Source organism: Elephantulus edwardii, unplaced genomic scaffold, assembly GCF_000299155.1.
Source record: "Elephantulus edwardii isolate Elephantulus edwardi_28Jun2011 unplaced genomic scaffold, EleEdw1.0 scaffold00086, whole genome shotgun sequence".
NCBI classification, from domain to species: Eukaryota; Metazoa; Chordata; class Mammalia; order Macroscelidea; family Macroscelididae; genus Elephantulus; species Elephantulus edwardii.
The window spans coordinates 3256761-3278476 of NW_006399836.1; the positions used below are offsets into that span (position 1 = coordinate 3256761).

The 21716-nt window shown below is 45.0% G+C and overlaps 2 protein-coding genes across 2 annotated transcripts in view; one reads left to right on the forward strand and one right to left on the reverse strand.

The window, feature by feature from the left end:
* Positions 1-14416, reverse strand: part of ACO2 (aconitase 2, mitochondrial) — a 65339-nt gene extending 50923 nt beyond the window's left edge. The window contains exon 1 of the mRNA XM_006890082.1: positions 14360-14416. Within this exon, the coding sequence (XP_006890144.1) occupies positions 14360-14395 (36 nt within the window). The 5' untranslated portion in view covers positions 14396-14416. The remainder of the gene's footprint in view (positions 1-14359) is intronic.
* A 505-nt stretch (positions 14417-14921) lies between these two features.
* Positions 14922-21716, forward strand: part of PHF5A (PHD finger protein 5A) — a 9984-nt gene continuing 3189 nt past the window's right edge. Inside the window, exons 1-3 of the mRNA XM_006890083.1 lie at positions 14922-14973; positions 15389-15412; positions 16415-16581. Of these exons, the coding sequence (XP_006890145.1) occupies positions 14922-14973; positions 15389-15412; positions 16415-16581 (243 nt within the window). The remainder of the gene's footprint in view (positions 14974-15388; positions 15413-16414; positions 16582-21716) is intronic.

Here is a 21716-nt window from a genome sequence, read left to right on the forward strand (position 1 = left end):
GGACTGGACAGAAGGATGATGTATAAACACAGAGGTCAAAGTTTGAAATGATAGACACAAAATTCAGATCAGTGGCTACCTCTGGAGATAAAGGTAAACTGCTCATGAGCAGAAGGCACAGATGGCTGGGGGTGGGGGTGGGTGGAGGCATAAACACATGAAAAGCTCAGTAGCAAGTTCACAGCAGGCGCTCACTAAACGTAAGCTGCTATTACTCTACTCCATTCACCTGGGAGATTAGAAACACAAAGCAAGTCTCAAACACTGGGACAGCACAGCTCAGAATGAAAGATTGCCCTCTGTCCAGAAAGGTGCCCTCTGTCCAGCATTCTGCACTTGAGTGCCCAAGGAGTTACCTAGCTTAAACTCACCCCTCCCGTCACCTGCAGGATGACTCCCAAGTCCCCAGGTGGAGTGAGATCTCTGACCCTTGTGACCTGTGGTATTCAGGGGCCCTGGAGGCTGCCCTCAGACTCCCAGCTCTAACCAATGGCCTAACCTCCCAGGCAGGGAAGCCACATCTCAGGTGTGCAATGTAGACCTCCCCGGGGAGACCATCTTCCCACACCTCCACTGGTGGACTTCCTAACAATCTTCTCTCTTCCCTGGCCTGGCATGACTCCTAAGGACCCAAAGCTAAATAATTCCCTCCTGCCAACAACTAGCCAAGTTGCTAGGCACTGAACAGGCACAGAAGTGTTGCAGTCCTTTCCAGAGGCTTGGAACAGCGACAGAGCCTTGTCTCCAAGTGACAGCCATTAAATTGGCTCCAAGGCAGTAGGGGTTCCTTTAAGGAATCTGCTGATTAATTCAATCATCGACCTGATTTTTCTTGGCTGCTAGCACCAGGCACACTGTGAACAGCATACAGATTCAGGACCCAGTGCTGGCCACTGAGCGGCAGCTCTGCAGCCACATACCCAGAGTGGGCATCCTTCACCGGTTCAGTTGTGGCCTGTGAGGCTGCTCAAAGCTCAACTTGAAACTTAACTCATAGCTGACCATCCAGCGGGTCCTCAGAAGCTGCAAACGGCAAAGAGATTGCCCATCTTTCTCCCAAGGAGCAGCTAGTGGATTTGAACCACCTGCTTTTAAGTTGGCAGTGTGAACCTCTGTGAGCTGCTGGTATTCAGGGCAGGAGGTAATCACAGCCCTAAACAGGGCATGATGCCAATGAACTGTGGCCCCTATATCTAACCTGCTCTCCTCTAACCCACCCCACTAGAAACAGTCTGGCCCCCGTTCCCCGGGGAGCACTCTGGAGAACAGTGGGAATGAATACAAGCAAGGAGCCTGGATTACAGCCAACCCTCACTCTGCTTTGCTAGCTGTGACCTTAAATCAGCTTTAAGCCCCCAAGAGCTCTATTTCATCACCGTGAAAAGAAGTTAGTAATACCTACTTCTTTGAATAGTAAAGAACAAATGAAGCAATATTTGTAAAACAAGATGTTCAGTGGGCCTGGTTCTCACTATCTGGCAGCTGACAGGGCTCCCATTCCCCTAGGCCTGGAATAGCACCTCTGACAGTTGTAAAAAATGAATGTAACACGGAATTTGCCAAGTCAACTTTTTCACATATACAATTTAGTGGCATCAACTTTACCTTAATCATGCCATCCAACTATTTGTACCCATAATCACTGACAACTTTCCCATCATGATAAGCACACACTCACCACTGACTGGATGGCCTACCGTCCCCAAGCCCCCTTCCTTCCTGCCCACCCCTGGTAACCACAAATAAACTTGGTTCTCTGTACATCTGCCTATTCTGGTTATTTCGGGTAACTAAGATCATATAGTATCTGTCCTTCTGTCCTGACTTACTTCACTCAGCATAACGTTTTCAAGATTCATCTATGTCACTGCATGTATTCAAAACACAGGTCAGAGGAAAGGCAACTAGCTCTGGAGCCAGGTCTACAACTCTACCATTGCTCTTTGACCTTGAGCAATGACTCTATTTGCAAGGGGACAGACCTAATAAACACACCACCACCACCACCACATCCATGTTCCACGCAGGCCACCCACGACCTTCTGCCGTGGGCACAGTGACTGTGTCCTCACCTATGGGGTCATGTCATCATGTGATCTGTAGCTTTCTCAATAACCAACAGCACGGCATGGGAATGCTGATACATAACAATCCCAAGAAATCAAGTCTTCAGCTACAAAGCACTTAAAAGTAGGCCCTGAAAGAACTGATAGCCCTCACAATGGCATGAAGAATTAACATTCTCAACTGGGTATCACTGGACAAGCCCAAGACACACACTCCCCATTCTCTGCAGGGTGAAAGCTGAAATGCTCCCTCTGGATCTATTCCACAAGGGTCAGACTTTATTATCTAATGATGACACTCCTGCAAAAGCAATTCTAAAGCCCAATGCTGCCCTTCCACCAGGGGCTTGTGAATCCTCCGTTTCCTTAGAGCAACACAGAAAGGGTTTTCCTGAACAACTCATACTTTCCTAGTCTGCAGAGAGATTATAGCAGGACAAGCAAGTCCCCCAAGAACCAGCCTTTCTTGAACGCATGTGCTTAGAATTGCTGGGACAATGGAGGTAGCAGTCCTCCTGACCCCCACTACACACCAGGGACTGGAAACAGAGATTGACAGTCTCCCCAGCACCTACACCTGTACCAAGCACTGCATACACCGTCATCCCATTCAATAGTCACAACTACCCAGTGAGGCTGAAGTTAGTGCCCCATTTTACAAATGAGGAAACCGAGGGTCTAGAACATTAACTCTTTTGGTCCAGTCACATAGCAAAGGTAGAATTATAGAGCTGGCTCCAAAGCCAGTCCCCTTTCCTCGGATCCAAGTTTTGCAGAACAAACCCAAGAACTATTTGGCTTGCCTTTCAGAACCAACCCAAAGAACAACTTCTCCAGGTCTCTTCTGAGATAACCAGAGGGGGAGGGAAGGAGATGACCAGGTGATCTATTCTAAATATTGTTATGTGCCATCGAGTCATTTGCGGCTCATAGCGACCCTATGTACAAGAGCCCTAAATGCCGTTCTACCCTGTGCCAACCTCGCTGTCTCAAACACATTCATTTCCACCACTCCATTCACAGAATCGATCCATCTCGAAGGTCTTCCTCTCCTGCGCCGCCCCTCCACTCTCCCAAACACGATGTCCCTCTCCAAGGACCAGTCCCTCCTTGCACCATGCCCAAAGTATGTCAGATGAAGCTTCAAAATCCTTGATTCCAAGGAGCATTCCGGCTTCACCTTCTCCAGGACAAACCTGTTTGTTCTCCTAGCAATCCATGGTATATTCAACACTCTCCTCCAGCACCACAACTCAAAGGCATCAATTCGCTTTCTATCATCCCTATTCACTGTCCAACTCTCTGATGCATAACACATAATTGCAAAGACTACAGCCTGGATCAGGTGCACCTTAGTCTCCAGCCTGACGTTGTTGCACTTCAGTACTCTTGAGAGGTCCCTCACAGCTGACTTTCCCAATGCAATTCGTCTCCTGATTTCCTGGCTGCTGTTACCAAGAGTGTTGACTGTGGAACCAAGTAAACGAAAACTGTTAACTATCTCAGTCTCTTCTAGAAAGGGGGTACTTCAAAAATCACATCAGGAATGATCCACACGTTTTTTTTTTTTCCTCGAGTGTCAAGTTTAAAGGGCTTTTCAAGTATTACTAGGACTTCAGACCTTTCTTAACAGAGAGTAGCTATTAATTATCCCTGGCTTGCAGATGTGTTAGCTAAAGGCCCCAGAAGTTGCCCCAAGGTCACTGACATACCATGTGCTGCTTTTTTCCCCCAATATTTTTTTTAGTCATTGTTGTACATTTTCTCTCTCCTCTGTGCACAGCCTCCTCCAGTCCACCCTCCCCCAGTCCACCCTGCAATGCACTTTTTCCAGATTGTTCTCCTATATATAATGTATAATCACATACATCGCCTTCAGAAAATTCCTCCCTTAATTTGTACTAATGCTGTGTTCATTATTTATCCACTCATTTCCTCCCCAATCTCCCCATGTCTTTTCTATTTTATAACAGCAGTGTTATGCAGTATTTGTCCTTTTGTGACTGAAGATATTTCACTTAGCATAAAGTCCTCAAGACTCTCCCATGTTATGCAATGTTTTACTATTTCGTTATTTCTCAATGCTGCATAGTATTCCATTGTGTGAATGTAACAGTTTTTCTGTTTGCTAATGGACACCTGGGTTGCTTCCATCTCTTTGCTATTGCGAATGTTGTTGTTATTGTTAGATGCCGTCAAGTACAACCTATAGCGACTCTGTCCTGTGACAACAGATCTAAACTCTGTGCTATCCTGCGTCATCCTCACACTTTCTGACACATTAGAGCCCACTGCAGCAGTCACCGTGTCAATCCACCTGGTTGGGGGTCTTCCTCTCCTTCACCAACCCTCTAACTTTCCAAGCATAACATCCCTCTCCTAGGAAGAGCCCCTCCTAGCAACATGCTCTAAGTATGTGAGGCAGAGCTTCATCCTTGCCTCCAAAGAGCACTCTGGCTCCACCCTTTCTAAGACATTTTTGTTCTTTCGGCAGTCCATGTTCAGTGCTCTTCTCCAACATCACAATTCAAAGGCATCAATCCTCCTCCTGTCATCTTTATTCACTGTCCAGTTCTCAGATGTACACAAAGTGAACAGAAAGACCATGCCCTTAATCAGATGCACCTTAGTTGTCAAACTGACATCATTACTGCTCAATAATTTAGAAAGGTCCCTAAGTGCATACTTTTGCAGTACAGTATGCTTTCTAATTTCTTGGCTGCTGGTACAAAGAGTGTTAATTGTGGATCCAAGTAAAATGAAGTTGCTGGTGGCTCCAATCTTTTTTCCATCTATCATGATGTTTCCTCTCAGTCCGGTGGTAAGAATCTTTGTTTCTTTGACATTGAAATGCAATTGAAGGCTATATTCTTTGATCTTCTGCAAACAGCGTTTCAAGTCCTCCTCACTTTCAGCAAGCAAGATTGTGCCATCTGCATAACACAGGTTATTGATGAGTCTCCTTCCAATCCTGATGCCACATTCCTCTTCAGTCTGGTTCTCCAATAATTTGCTCAGCAAACATATTAATAGGTATGGAGAGAGAACACAACCCTGATGCACTCCCTTCTTAATTTTAAATTATGTTGCATTTACTTGCTCTGTTCACACAACAGTGTGCTGGTCTAGGTATAGATTTCGCACAAACACAATTAAGTGCTCTGTGACTGCCATTATTCTCAATGTTAAGTCATAACTTGTTATGATCCATCTAATCAAAGGCCTCTGCATAGTCAATAAAGCACAAACTGACATTCTTCTGGTATTTTTTTTACTTTCAGCCAGGATCCATATGACATCAGCAATGGTATCCCTGGTGCCACAGCCTCTTCTAAATCCTCTTTGAACTTCTGGAATTTCCATATCTATGTACCGTTCTAGCTGTTTTTGAATGATCTTCAGCAGTATTTTGCTTGCATGTGGTATTAATGATATTGTTTGATAATTTCCAAATTCTGTTGGATCACCTTTCTTGGGAATGGGAACAAATTTAGACCTCTTCCAGTCTATTGGTGAGAAAGTTGTCCTCCAAATTTCCTGGCATAAGGGCTGCTTCTGGTAACCCATCAATTCCTGGGGTCTTATTTTTTGCCAATGCCTTCAATGCAGCTTCCACTTCCTCTTTTTTTACCATTGGCTCTCGCTCATATGGTACTTCCTGGAATTTTTCAATGTCAGTCAGTCCTTTTTGGTACAGAGACTCTGTATTCCCTCCATCTTCTTTGATGCTTTCTGGATCTGCTCATATATTGCCCATAGCATCTTTCAATATTGCTACTTGAGGCTTAAATTTGATTTTTCAGTTCTCTCATCTTGAGAAATGCAGAACGAGTTCTCCCCTTTTTATTCTCCAATTCCAGCTCTCTGCACATTTCATTATAATACTTTGTTTTCTCAAACTGCCCTTTTAAATCATCTGTTCAGTTCTTTTACTTCAGCATGTTTTCCCTTTGTTTTGGGAATAATGCAGAATAATTAACATGGTTGTGCATAAATCTTGAGTTGTAGCTCTGGTTTCTTTAGGGTATATTCTCAGTGGTGGGATTGCTGGGTCAAATAGTATTTTTATCTTCAATTTTTGAGAAAGAGCCAGACCGCCTTCCATAGTGATTGTACCACATACGCATGCGCGCGCGTGTGTGTGTGTGTGTGTGTGTGTGTGTGTGTGTGTACTGTCAAATCAGATATGACTGGTACGGAAGATTTTTCCTCCTCCAGCAAAGCATCGGTGGATTTGAACTGCTCATCTCTGGGATTGCAGTGCAGCTTCCATATATGCTTTTAAAGAATGTAGCAGCACCTCTGTAAGGCACCCATGCTATCTCCTCTTCTCCCTGCCGAGGCCTGAGCCCATCACTGCCTTCCAAACCAGAAGCTGGAATATGAGGCAGAGCAGGCAGCCCACAGAGACACACCACACTGCAAGAGACTCCACGTTCATTCACAGAATGTTCAAGATGGCCCTCCCTCTCAGAGACACCAGGTATCAGAGCAAGACCAAAGGCAGCTCAAAACTTGGTTCAGATATGGCGTAAGAGCAGAGTCCTCAAGACCAGGGTTCACAAAAACCATGGACAGTTAATACCGTTCAGTCCTCCAGCATTCTTACCCATGAAGTACAGGAACTTCACCAAAGGTGCAGGGTTTATGACAGGGTCCAGAATTTAAAATAAGCTGTCTGCCTGGACTATAATTTTCCAAATACTGTGCAAACACACGCCTTGGCTGCTCAGGCCCCAAACCCAGGTGGTTGTGGTTGTTGTTATGTGTCGTCGAGTCGCTTGCCACTCATAGCGACTCTATGTACAACAGCCCTAAACTCTGCTCTGTCCTGTGCCAATCGCACCATCTCTGACACTCTCATCCCGATTACCCCAGTCACTGAATCAATCCACCTCACAGAGGGCCTCCACCCTCCCAAGCATGATGTCCTTCTCCAAGGACCGGTCTCTCCTTACAACATGTCCAAAGTATGGTAGACGGAGCCTCAGAATCCTTGCCCCCAAGGAGCCACCCAATTTAAGCCTTCCAAGTGCTTCAGGTCCTCCTCAGTTTCAGCAAGCAGGGTTGTGTCATCAGCATAACACAGACTGTTAATAGATCTTCCACCAATCCTGACGCCACAATTCTCCTCATAGAGCCCAGCCTCTCGAATAATCTGCTCTGCATACAGGTTGAAAAGGTATGGAGACAGGATGCATCCCTGGCGTACACCCTTCCCAATTTTGAACCATGCAGTGTTACCCTGCTCTGTTCTGACTACTGCCTCTTGGTCCAAGTATAGGTTTCACATTAGCACAATCAAGTGTTCTGGGATTCCCATTCTTCTCAGAGTCAGCCACAGTTTGTTATGATCTACACAGTCAAATGCCTTTGCATAATCAATGAAACACAGATAGACATTCTTCTGGTATTCCCTGTTTTCAGCTAAGCTCCATCTAACATCAGCTACAATATCCCTAGTACCACAACTCCTTCTAAACCCAGCCTGGACTTCTGGCAGTTCTCTGCTGATGTGCTGTTCCAATAATTTTTGGATAATCTTGCTTGCATGTGAAATCAATGATATTGTTCTATAGTTTCCACACTCTGTTGGGTCACTCTTCTTCGGGATGGGAACAAATATAGATAGATCTCTTCCAGTCAGTTGGCCAAGAGGTTGTTCTCCAGATTTCTTGGCACAACTTGGTGAGCAGGAGTCATCCTTAATAACTTATAATCTCTCGGACACCACACATAAGCTAGCTGCCTCCAAAATTTACCTAGAACCCAAACACCTCTATATCACCACCTCAGTCTAGACTTTGACGCCTTCACCAATGCCCAGAATGCTTCAATAACAAGCTCTCCCCAAAAAACCAACCTACCACCTCTTCTCTGTCCCCCTTCAGTCCAGCATTATCACAGCAGCCTGAACAATTTTTCCTCAAGTAAATGATCATGCCACTCCTCTGCTTCAAATCTCCTAGTGGGTTTTCATTACACTTAAAGCTGTGCAGGAAGTGGGAGGATATGTTTCTCCTTTTATGAGGAGTATCTTCACCACCGCCTTTTTACCAGTCTGACACCAGCCACTGCCTCCCATGGCATTCTCTACTTTTTTGGGTTCAATAATTTGTTGCAATGGCCACAAAGAATTCACAGACAATAATCATTATTCTGAGGTTTATTACAGCAATAACAAGTTCCGATTTGGTGAGAAAGGACGCAGGATACATTTCTTCTATCAGGACAGTCTCTTCTCAGCTGTCTCCAGAGGCAGTAGGATTCTGGCCTGGCCTCTTAAGACAGCTGGTAGTTCAGTGGTCAGCAAGCCTGATTTCAGTCACCTCACTGCAAGTCTGGCTCCTGCCCTCAGACATCACTCTTGTTCCTGTTACGCTTGTACTACTGTCTCTTACTATCTTTTAGGTTACAACTTTTCTTTCTCCTTGGGTCTAGGAGGTGACCAACACAGGAATCCCTGGTCCAAAAGATTACACAGCTGTTTTCTTAACAACCAACTCTCAGCTCAAATGCCACTTCTGAGTTTCCTAAAACCGTTCCATGGGAAGCCATGTCACATCCCAATTCTATTCCACCACGTTCTATTTTATCTTCCCCACAGTACTTATCTATATAATTTTTTTAATATTTTTATTAGTGTGTGTGTGTGTGTGTGTGTGTGTGTGTGTGTGTACACCATCAAATCGGATCTGACTGGTACAGGAGGAGATTGTCCCTCCTTCCCCGGCAGAGCATCTGGTGGATTTGAACGGTGAGCCTCTGGTATTGCAGTGCAGCTTCTTGCCACTAGGTCACCAGAGCTCCCCCTTTATAATTTTTTTATTTACTTGTCTGTCTTCTATATTCTTGTTCACTACTCTATCCCGTTACTTGCCCTACAAAATTTCCTGTTCAGCTCTTTTACTTCATCATTTCGTCCCTTTGTTTTGGCAAGTCTCTAGCTGAAAAAACTAAAATACAAATTCAAGCCTTGAGTTTCAATATTGAAGGATTCTACAGGCAAAATTTTGAATGATGCAGAAAGCATTAAAAAAAAATCCACAGAACACAACACCCCAGAAAGAATATATTTGTAAAATGGGGCACTAACTTCAACCTCACGGGATATATTATGAGTACAGAATGGAATAATGTGTATGAAGGGCTTGGGCAACCTAGGACAAGTAGAGGTGCTGGGTGACTGTTTCTAGTCCCTGGTGTGTGGGACAGGGGTAGGGCTGTGGCCTCCATTGACCCAGCAATTCTGTGCACATGTATGCCAGAAAGATTGGCTGTTGGGGACTTGCTTGTCTTCATAACAGAAGACTCACTGATTATTCTGAATTGTAGTTTTGGAAAAAGAGTATTGACTATCTCATGGACGGCCAAAAGAACAAACAAGTCTTCTCCTGGAGGACGTACAACCAGGGTGCTCCTCAGAGGCGCGGATGGTGAAACTGATCTCACGTGCTTTGGGCATGTTGTCAGGAGGGATCAGTCCTTGGAAAAAGACATCATGTTGAGAGAGGTGATGGATAAGAGGAGAGGAAGATCCTCAACAACGTGAATTGACACAGTGACTGCAACAATGAGCACAAGCGTGTCAGAGATAGTGGGGAAGGACGGCGTGAGAGGGTCAGGCTCAGACCTGCTATTGGCTGAGTCACAGTGGCCTCAATGGCACCGAGCAACAACTACATTCCCAGTGTCTAAAACAGTGGTAGGCATAAACGTTTGATAAGCATTTTGGGAGCAGCTGGTTGAGAAGGCTTCCCTAGTCCTCAGCATGGTGATTCTACTCTCTCACTAAAATTTAAGGTTGGAAATTGACTCAAACTGACTCAGTTTATTCATTTATTCCATACTGACAGTCAATAATGTGACAACCAAGGAGGTATGATAGCAAAAAGGCATCTTGCCCAATGGGGCAGAAATCTTTGTAGTTAGTTGTCATCTCAGAGTCACATGCAAGAGGTTACCAGACGCCCCCCAGGTCACATGAGAACTAGCACTCCAGCACTTCAAGGCAATACCAAAGACCTAAGAGATTTATTTGCAAGTGCCCAATTCCTTTTATTCGCCATCCACACTTCTTTGCACAAAAACAAGTATTAAAAGTTATAGTAGGTATGGCTTCACTGTTTCCAATCTCACCACCTAGTAGTTATGTGCTGTTGAGTTGCCTGGGACTCATAGTGACCCTATACACAATAGCTCTGAACCCTGCTCTATCCTGAGCCAATCTCACTCACTGTCTCTGACACACCTACCCCCATTACCCCAGTTGCTGTGTCAATCTCATCCAAGGTATTCCTCTCCTGTGTTGTCCCTACACCCTTCCATGGATGATGTCCTTCTCCAAGGACTGGCCCCTCCCAGCAACATGCCCAAAGTATGTGAGATGGAGCTTCAAAATCCTTGCCTCCAAGGACCATGTCAACCCAGTAGTAGGAACTGCCTAGTAACAGAACACATTCAAGTTAGAAAGTACTATTCTCAGGTTACCAAGTATCAGTGGCATGTGGTCTTTTCCCAATGACTGGTCCCTCCTGCTCAATAGGTGACCTTGATGTAAAGAGAAAGAATATAGTACAATGGCTAGGACCTTGGACATTAAAACCAGAAAGCTGCAGATTCAAATCACACCTGCTAACAGTGAAAGATAATGCCTATGTAGTTTATTTTAACAAACAAGTATTTAGTACTTCTAAGTAATTTATTTTTTAAAAAACAAAAATGTAGTAGCTATTGAGTCAATTCTATGTACACACCACAGAGTTTCCAAGAGTTGATTTTCTGTAGGAAAACCGTCAGATCTTTTCTTTTGAGGAGCTTCTGGGTGACTGACTTAATCCGATCTTTCGGTTAATCACCAGGTATATTAGCTACTTGCACCACCCATTCAAATCAATAAGAGTTGATTCTGACTCCTAAGGACCCCACAAGATAGAGACATGCCCCGCAGCTCCCAAACCTGTGGATCTGGATAGAAGTCGATTTTAACCTTTCTCCCATTTAGCGGGTGGTGGCGAGATCCACCAACCTTTCAGTCTAATAAATACTTAATCATTTACATGATCTAGGGACTTCACAGTACAAGTACAGAGGATTAGTAAGACAGATGTACTATTATTATCCGTATCTTATAGGCATAGAAACAGGCTCAAAGAAGTAATGAATCCAAAGTTACAGCTAGTGAATATTAGGAGTCAGGATTCAAACCCAGGCCTCTTAATGCCTCCACCCCTGCTCTATTATTACAATAGAAAAGTCAACTCATTGCCTTCATGCTGGAACTAACTCATAGCTGGTCCTCCAGCAGGTTTTTGGAGGCTATAAACCACATGGGAGGAAGCTACCCATCTTTCTCTCAGAGCTGATGGTGGACTCACACCACCAGAAAGGCAGTGCCTCTGGATTAGCTGTGCAACTCCCTCTGGACAACGTCACCAGAGATCTCTCATAGTATGCTCCCTCTCAAATGGTCCGTTTCTTCATCTCAAAAACAGGGTTAACAGGTCTGCCTTATCTTGCAGGGTCACGTGAAATTACTGATACACAATAAGCTAATATTAACAGGTCCCAGTGGTGGTGAGCATAGTCATCATTTTATTATCTGTTCCCTTTGACCTAGCTGGAGTAAAGAATATTTTGGCTGACAAGGATCTCCAAGAGCTCTGGAGTAGAATTTACTGGAAGTGCCACAGACTAGACATGGTTTGCATGGCTCACCATGGAATCTGCAGCAAGCAGTGGGAGCACCACAGATTTGTGGTGAATGGAGGAGGAATGGGTTAGATCCACAGAGAGGGTTCTGCCAAGAAATAATTAAGATAGCAACTATCCCTTCTCAAATGTACCTCAACAAACAAGTTCCCTAAGGACAGTGCTAGCTGGTCATCACTTGAGATAACCTTGCTCCTGGGAAGTGGGCAGGTAGTATAAATGCAAAGGGAAATTTTATTCATTCCTTTTAGCTGTGCAAATGGATAAAGAGATCTATTTTAATCCTCGCTCTGCTGCAGGGTAGCTGGACTATTCCTGGGAGCCACTCATGTTTCTCCAGGTCTTGGAATCTCCATCTATAAAAGAGGAGATTGGTCTCTATGATGATTAAAAACAAATATATTTACTTATTCAATATCATTTTTTTAAAAATCTGAAAAGAAGATCACTCTACAATCCATACGCTATAAGGATTACCTAATCTGTAAATAAAGACCATCTCTAAATGACAGATGAAGAAACTGAGATTTGGGAAGTTACTCCTTCAAGGTCAATGGGCCAGAGCTGCGGTTGTAAGATGTCAGTGAGTCGAGTGTGACCCTATGAATAACAAATCTGAACCCTCTCTTATTCTGTGCCATCCTCACACTTCCTGACACAACTCGAGCCCTCTGTCACAGTCACTATGTCAATGCGCCTGGTTGAGGGTCTTTTCTCTCCTTCACCAAACTGCCTTTCCTAGCATGACGTCCCTTTCCAGGTAAGAGCCCCTCCTAACATGTCGGAAGCATGGGAGATGAAGCTTCGTCACCTTTGCCCCCAAGTAGTACTCTGGCTGCACTTTCTTCAAGACATATTTGTTTGTTTTTTTTGGCGGACCATGGGATGTTCAGTGCTCTTCTCCAATGCCACAGATCAGTTCAAAGGCATTGATTCTTCTTCTGTTATCTTTATTCACTGTGCAGCTCAGATGCATACCAAGTGATAGGAAAGACCATGGCCTGAATCAGGAAAGGTATGGGCTGTGGTGAAGCATGAAATTTCTGCACCAGGTTAACATTCACATTTTCAGTTCTCAAATGTTAACATACCTCTTTGTCCAAGCTCAATACATTTGCAATCATTTATCTTATCAAGTAATCTAGCCTGACTGCACTATGTCATGTTACAGGAAGACTAGGAAGGAATAACTGTTTCACATCACCAACATAGAGAATCAAAGACCTTAAGAGAAAATTAAATGCAAATTGTATACCATCACCCAAAACTGTGAGATCGTAAATATTTTACAGTAAATTATGACCTATCACTTTTAAGCCAGCTTAAACCCAGGAAACATGGTGAAAAGTCACTTCATGATGAAAGGTAACACAGTGCTTCTTGAGAATACACTACTTTTAAATTTATAATCCAAGTTGTCAACTTGATTAAAAAATATAAAAGGTTTATTCATATAAAAAGAAAATGTCTACAAACGCTTGCTTCCTTTATTTTTACTGGCAAAATGCAATCCTAATAGTGACCCTTTGAGTGTAACACCTTCCAAGGACTGGCCGAGTTAGGAGTGAAAATGCCATTTGGTAGTCACAGCCGGTCAACTCTCTGCATGGTTCACAGCTGGAGTGTCAAGGTCAAACTGTCCATTCTCCTTATCCTCCCCTCTGTTACTCGAAATGCAACTAACAGGGACCTCAAAATGCTGCCCTCTGTATCACACATGTGAATCTGGACACAGCGTTCTCTGAGGGCGAGCTGACACGGGAGGAGGGCAGGCGGTCAGCACACAGCACCACAGGGACCACCTTGAAGCAGAACTTCGGCTTAAACTCTGCAGCCGTCTCTCAAAGGAGAATTATCATCTCAAACCTATCTCACAGGACTGTTGGACTCAAATGACATGATGAGATCAAGAAACAAAATGTGTCTGAATTGAATGGGAAACAAATTACTCTGTAAACTTGTATCGACTTTATAAAGCTCTAAAAAATAAGATGCAGTGAGGAATTAAAAGGCTCGCAATCCCGTGCAGACGATTACTATTATTACCACTACTACTGGGTGCTGTTGGGCTGGAAGCACCCACTCTTGCTGTCAATTCTGCAGGGTTCTCAAAGGACAGGATGGGGAACGAGTTTCTTCTCGACTCCAGGTCTGCACAACGGGCTAGCAAGTCTCTGATGCTGGGAAGGGAAGTGAGTCCTTTAAGCCCTCGGCCTAACGGTTGGTACACTTGACCGCGCCCCCCAGTCACCTTGTCTTCACCTTGAAGATCGGAAAGTGGAAACCCTACCGAAGCGGGAGAAATGCGGTCTTCAACAAGAGGAACGATGAGCCTGCACTCCCCGCCCTGCCGCCGCCGCTTCGGTCCACGCTCTCCACCGAAGGCGGAAAGGGCCTGGGCAGCTACCGGAGCCGGGGACGCCTTGACCTCGGGCGCTCATGACCGGTGTGCCCGCTGCCGGGACAGACGCGCGCAAAGCCTGGCCAGAATCGGGCCGGCCTCGCCGAGTCTCGCCCACAGCCGCAGGCACAGCAGGAGGCACTCCGCCCCCGTGAACCCTGAGGGCCCTGAGCTCGCTCACCTGCAGCCGGGTCACCAGGAGGCTATAAGGCGCCATTTTGTGCACTGACAAAGATGAGGTCGCGTGAAAGTGACGCGGGACGCGGCCTATTTAAGAGCTTCAGTCGAGGGGGCGTGGCCTTGTGAGACTACGTAACGAGTGGGTGTGTCCTTCGCGCTGCCGGGACCTTGGGAACAGGAGACGCAACTCCTCTGTTAGGAACGAGTTGGTGAGAGGGCAAAAGATCGCTTCAGAACACTTCCAGTCATTGAGTGAACGTGCAAAGATATCTCATAAAAAAGAAATTTAACTGAGGTTATATTTGCCACCCTTATCCAGAAAACGTACTACTTTTTAGGATTTTCGCGCACCTGCCAGGACCTGACGGCGCAGGCGCCACTGAAATGCCACTTAGAACGTGTGCGCTTTTGATCTCGCGAGAGCAGGCGGGACTTTCGTGCAAAGATCGTGAACGCCTTGACGGAAGTCTCGAGAGCCAATCACGACGACGAGGCGGGACAATGAGCGTGAAAGGCCAGGCGGAAATCCAGGGAGCTTCCGGTGGCCGTTTTGAGTCGAAGAGATGGCTAAACACCATCCGGATCTGATTTTTTGCCGCAAGCAGGCTGGTGTGGGTGAGTCGGCGCTGTGCCCCCGGATTTCTGGGTAGAAGTGGTGTTGGGAGCTGGGGAATTGTGAGTTCTTGCTTGTTCCGAGCACCTGGCCCCGAGCCTCTACGTTTCCCGCCTCCGGGTCGCTGGGTAGTGCAGGAGCGCGCGGGGTGGGATCTCCAGGTGGGCGGCGAGGCTGGTGGTGTCAGGCTGAGCCGAGGGCCCGAGAAGCGCTGTCTCCCGTTCCTGCAGGCCTGCAAGGAGGTAAACTCAGGAGCTTATCGTGACTGCAGCTTTGTTTCGGAGGACGTTTACGAGCATGAGATGGCCGTCCCTTTGAGTTTACCCTAGTCCCTGCTCCAACCCCAGCCCGACCATGCCCTGCCCGTCTTTGTCAAAACCTTCATTCTAATGGTGTTCTTTATCTTTGCTTTTGCAGCCATCGGGAGATTGTGTGAAAAATGTAAGTAAAATACGCCCTTCCAGCTCTTCATCCTCCCGCTCGGTGGAGACTGCGTTTATAGCGGTGCCATAAACAGGGCTTGGAATAGTTGGGACCAGAAGCATGGAGACACAGGCACGCTGTAAACACTATTTTTAGGTTTTTAGGAAATCTCCAGCTTCAGACGTGAAAGAGTCGCTGGAGTAATGTTAACTCCCTTCCCGATAGCATGCAGCTTTATTGCTGGCATTAAATCGAGTTACCATAGGAGCCTTAGGGGCTCGGTGCTTGAAAAAGTCACCATATAACGGAAAGATCAGGTTCCACCCCACTGCTCGGGAGGAGAAAGATGAGATAATCAGCTTCTGGAAAGATTCCAGCCTTAGAAACCAGATGGGCAGGTCTACTCTGTTCTGGGGAGCTCCAGTGGCCTTGGCTGAAGCTGTGTTGCTGCACTGCGATCCCAGAGGTGTGTGGTTCGAATCCACCAGATGTTCTGCTGGAGAAGGAGGGACAGTTTCCTCCTGTACCAGTCAGATCTGATTTGATGGTACACACACACACACACACATACACACAAATAAAAGAAGCTATGTTGCAGTGCCATAGGCAGATGGTTCCAATCCAGCTGCACCATGAGAGAGGAATGGGCAGTCTTCCCCCCATGGGATTTACTGTCCCTGAAAACCTGCTGGAGGGTCAGCTATGGGTTGGCTCCAGCTCCACAGGACATAACCACTCTGTTCTGCACAGTTGCTGTAAGTTGGAATTGACACATGGCACTGGATTTGATTCAGGTTTTTTAAATTGTCTACCAAGAGTTATTCTAAGCTAACCTTATAACACTTGGTATATGTTGTAAGCGTTACAGGCATTGAGGTGGACAGTGGGTAAAGTCAACATAGAAAAGAGCCTAAACTCACCATCCAGAGGGAGCTGGTAACAGCTCAGAGCAGGAGGAGGTCAAAGCACATAGGAGCAGAGGTACCTGAAGATGAACCTAATGCCGTTCTCTCCTCACAGGTGATGGCAAATGTGTGATCTGTGACTCCTATGTGCGCCCCTGCACCCTGGTGCGCATATGTGATGAATGTAATTACGGCTCTTACCAGGGGCGCTGTGTGATTTGCGGAGGCCCTGGAGTCTCTGATGCCTATTATTGTAAGGAATGCACCATCCAGGAGAAAGATGTGAGTATATACATAGCTTGGCACCTGCCCTGCCCTTCTTCCACTTTGCAACACTTTATATCGTCCACAGCACCCTCCTGTGGTTTGTGTTCAGCTAATCACCTGAGTCGTCATTTCTTCAAGTTCTGCAAGTCAGACTGGTTAAAGCCCAATTAAAGGAAAGAGAAATGCAAGAGACCCAGCTCTTATCAACACCAACAGTTTACAAAGTCTTACTGCTTTGATCGCTCTCTTGTGATTCTTTTTATCCAAAACCAACATCCTGCATTTGAAAATTCTAACACGTTGCATAGATGCTGTTGTGGCCTACTGGTCAGGTTGTTGCTCTGCCACCCCAAGGGCACATGGTTCATATTCACCAGTGACTCTGCAAAAAAGGAGATGGATAATCTCTCTTATGATTTGCAGCCTCTTTTAAAACCCTGCTGGAGAATCAGCTATTGTTTGGTTTCGACTGTAACAACACAGTACACGGTATAGAAGAGCCAACTCAGTGTTTCTCTTGGCTTTATGATCTTTAAGGACTATTTGGGTGGATATGGTGTCAAAGTTGGTTTGAGGGCAACATAAGTTGATTTCAGCCTTAAGCAGGTGAAAAGACCCTTTGGTTTAATATCAGATGGCAGGAGAAAAAGCTTCTAAATAGCACTAAAGACCAACTTTTACTGGTTTTCTTTAGACTAGTACGGGTAGCAGACCTGTCAGAGGGATTGGGGAAAACAAGGTCTGTGGTTCTTTCCTCCCTCACTGGCTTGGGCCTGAGGTGGTTGGTCCATAGTAGGTCCTTTGTACAGAGGACAGCTGGATTTCCAGTTTCACCTTTTAGATGTTTCAGCCGAAAATCCACTCCCGTCCCCCTCATCCACCCAGCCACGTGTGGCTGACTGGTGGTCATCAAGGACTTCTGCTGTTACCCCACAGGCATTGTCGCTGGTGGTTCAAATCTCCCAGTGGCTGCATGCCAGAAAGATGAGCACTTTACAACCTCAGAAACCCGATGAAGAATCAACTGGAAATGAGTTCAGACTCACTGGCAGTGAACAAGGGAGTTAGGTTCATACACAGCCTTAGAAATTCCAGAGGAATAAAGTTTTGCTTCATCTTTTGGGGACAGAATTAACGGCAGCTAGTTTGGGTTGTGGTTGTGTTACCTAGTGCAGGTGAGGTGAAAGAGAACTGTTCTCGTGAGCTAATGGTGAGGAATACGAGTGTTACCATGCCTTCCCCCATCGCTTCGCTAAATGTCTATCATTATGCCCATTCTGCAGTCCTCCGACAGCTAGTAAATGGAGAGTGCCAGCGACCTGACTAAGCTGTGGTGTCACCACGTTGTTTGTCATAAGTCATCTTGGTCAGAGGTCGCCGCGGGGAGGACAAACAGCCAACCACTTTAGCAGTCTGTGTGTTTGGATTCTGTTTGTCCTTAGTATGACGTGTCAGGCCAGATAAGGCCGTTTCTTAGACCAGCAAGTCTTCTATTATTTATGTAAAGAGAGGAGAATGAGCATAGGTAAAAAGCTAAAACAATAATTTCACTTGGTACTTTGAACATTTACTTCTAAGTGCTGATTTGCATTTTACCATTGCCAAATTGTGCCGGTTTTTTTTCCCCGAAATGTGGTCTGTTCAGCGAGCTCGATTAGATTCCTTTAGCATGAGAAAGTGGATTGTGTATGTATCACCTCTCCTTTTCTCCAGTTCTTGGTACAGTACTTACATGGTAGGTGTTCAGGTGATGCTGTATAAATCATCCACCGTGCAGACTGTATATGTAATAGGTGCTTTACGGAGCATATAGGCAGCGAAACCGTGGTTTCCCTTCAAGAGCAGGGAGAAAAATGTATAAACAATTCCTAAACACGAAAAAGTCCATTAGTGACAGTGTTTGTTTGAGCTCTGCATGACTGTAGCAGGAGCTCTTCTCTTTGAGTGTTTTTTCAAAGCACTCAAAGATTTAAAAACAAAGATCATAATTGTTGTTGTTATACACTGTGGGGTCTCTTGTGAGCATCCCCATGTACAGTAGCCCTGAAACCTGCTCTGTCCTGTGCCAAACTTACTGTCTCTGACATACCTACCTTCATTACCCCACTCACTGAGACAGTCCATCTCTCCGAGGGTCTTCCTCTCTTTCACTGTTCTTCCGCCCTTCCAAGCATGCTGTCCTTTTCCAAGGACTAGTCCCTCCTTGAACATGGCCAGAGTATGTCAGATGAATCCTTGGAATCTTTGCCTCCAAGGAGCAGCCTGGTTTCACCCTCTCCAGGACGAATCTCTTTGTTCTCCCGCCAGGCCATGGTATATTCAGTCCTCTTCTCCAGCACCATGGAGTGCATTTTTTAAAAGAAAGTATTTAGCAAATGCTGATTGTTGTCCGCAGGTTTTGTATATGACCCTGTAGCTTTGGATCTTCGTGCCTCATCTTGTGCTTGAGAATCACTGTAGATGTCTCTCCCCCTCGTCCACGTTCGGCAGGAATGTTCTGAGGATATTGGAGAGGGCACCGAGCTCACATTTACTCAGCACTTGTTTCCAGGGAATTCCGAGTCCAGTGACATGATCCACCTCTCAGCCTTACAGATCATCATCAAGATTACACCCCCGGAATTTTTCCTACAGAGAAATCTTCCAGAACCAGAGCAATCCCATTAACTGTTCTGTTCTTGCAGCTTTCATCATTTATAGGGGACTTAGACTGGATAGCTAAGCCAAGTCCTCTCGCTTACAATTTTTCAAACCCACAAGAATAATTAGGAGTCAGGAATAATACCTGAAGACGTTATCAAAGGACTGATAATGTGGTTTCTTAAGGAAAACATCATATTAACACCTCTTAACTCTTGATTTATTTTTTTTTTTACTTTTCTGCTTTCATGTCTTTTAAGGATGGTGAAACTTCACCTCACCTACTTTGGGGGTTTTGTTAGGAGGGGCCGGTCCTCTGAAAAGGAAATCATGCTGAGAAAAGTGGAGAGTCAGGAGAAGACCCTCAATGAGATACGTTGACTGTAACAGTGGGCTCCTCAAGTGTGGCAGAGACGATGAGGATGGCACAGAGTAGAGCAGGGTTTCGATCTATTATTCATAGCATCACCATGAGTTGTGTGATGAAGATTGTTTTATAAATATTCCATGTGATAAGAATGAGAAAGTAAAAGCTTAGAAAAGTCAAAATGACTTGGCCCAAGGCAGTCTCACTTGGCAGTCTCTACTTTTGTGAAATTTTAGAAATTATAGTAGCAACTTTGCACAGGCATTTAATTCAAGCTACAGCTGCCTAGAATAAAAGAGCTCTCTGCTGGGAATGAGGAAATGTGCGTCAGCCATGCCCCCTCTGGGAGGACCAGTGAAGGATGAAGGATCAAGGACTAGAGTCTAGGTCTAACTGTATTAACTTTTTTATTTTTGTTGTTGCACTTACTTTATTTTACTTGTTTCGTTATTGAGTCACTGTGGAGAAACATGAGAAGCTCAGAAACCCAAGGGAGCGTGGCTGTAAATTGGAATCTGCTTGACCCCAGTTAGGAAGGGAAGGGCAGTGGTGGTTCTGCAGTAGTATTCTTAATGTCTGTGTGAGCCCCTTGGAGTTCATTCTTGTTCTCCAGGTGACACACCTGGGACCACTTCCCGGTTGGAGCACCTCGTGTTCAGCCAGCACCCTTCTGTCATTGGTGTCTTTCTTGTTACTATGATGCTGAGCCGGTTTCAGTGACGCTTCCAAACTAAGACTAGGAATAAAAGCCTGGTGATCTATATCCAAAGAGCAACCAGTGTTAATTTATGTATCTCAATAGTTGAATGTGTAACCAATCTGAGGCCTTACGTGGTGGCATTTAACAGGCAGAAAGGTTAAATTTTAAATTAACTCATTTAATTTCCTTTTAACAAAAGAAAGTAAATAATAAAATTCTTTGTTGTGGTGTTGAGCATCAGATCATAAATCATTACAATAGCTTAGGTAGGGTTTTTGCTGTATTGCCTCTTTGAGATTCGTTAGGTAAGTCAGACTTACCCTAACCTCCCTGCTGTATTGCCTTGGTCGTAGTGGATATGCCCTCTGTAGTCCCTTGTCTACCATTTCTTCTCCCCATTCAAGTGAACAGTGCTACTGTTCAAGGGAGCAGTTACACTTGCCAAACTTCAATTTGCAGATGTAACATTCTCTACAGCTTCCTAGAGTAAAGTTCGTTTTTTCTTTCTTGCCTGTCAGAAGCCTCATTAGGAAGAATACCAGTCTAGGAGACAGAAAGCATATGCGCACGTCTTTGCTCTGCAGCGTACATGCTTTTAAGCTTAAAGCTTTGGGGAAATTTCCACTAAAGGGAAGTGATAAAGCCCGTCACCTCCAGAATGTCTATTTTTGAGTGTTAGGTGCTTGCTGACCTTTGATTCCGTGCAGGCAGAGCAATGTGATACTATTGTTGAGGTCCCCAGATGGTGTATGTGGTCAGGTTTTTACGTCAAAATTCAGTTTGAACACTTGCTGAAAGTGAACGATTCACCCTCTGGTTTCTTTTACTTGAACAGCGCGTCCCCAACTGGTACCTGTCCATAATTTTCTATTTAAGTAAATCTTTTTCTGACCTTAGGGATTATATTTTGTTTCTTAAGTTGCCTCTTCCAGCGTTTCCATTCTCAATGACTTTCCCCCATGGTGCGTTCTATTTTGGTACTTTATTTAGATTGGTTATAAAGTCATGAGTTGCATGACATCTGTGCAGAACATCCGGCTACATACACAAGCAGGTGATCACATACAACCACATGTATGTTTACAGGTGTTCCTCATACCTAGAAAGCCCATTCCTTTGAAAATTCAAAGTACATACAAGGTTCACAGTAAGTGAGAAATACTTTAACCACATCAAAACATTATCATCATCATTATTATACTGTATTGAAACTCTGTCTTATTACATACTTTGGATATTTGTCAAGAACAAGGCCTTGGAGAAGGACATCATGCTTAGAAAGATGTGGAGTCAGGTGTGTTGGACACAGTGAGATTGGCTCAGGATTCAGAGCCATTACACAGCACAAAAATTCTATTAAAGGTGTTTTGATGTATCTAGAAATGTTTCTGAAATTTTTTTTATGATTAGAAAGGTATACTGTATACTAAGATGAACATTTCA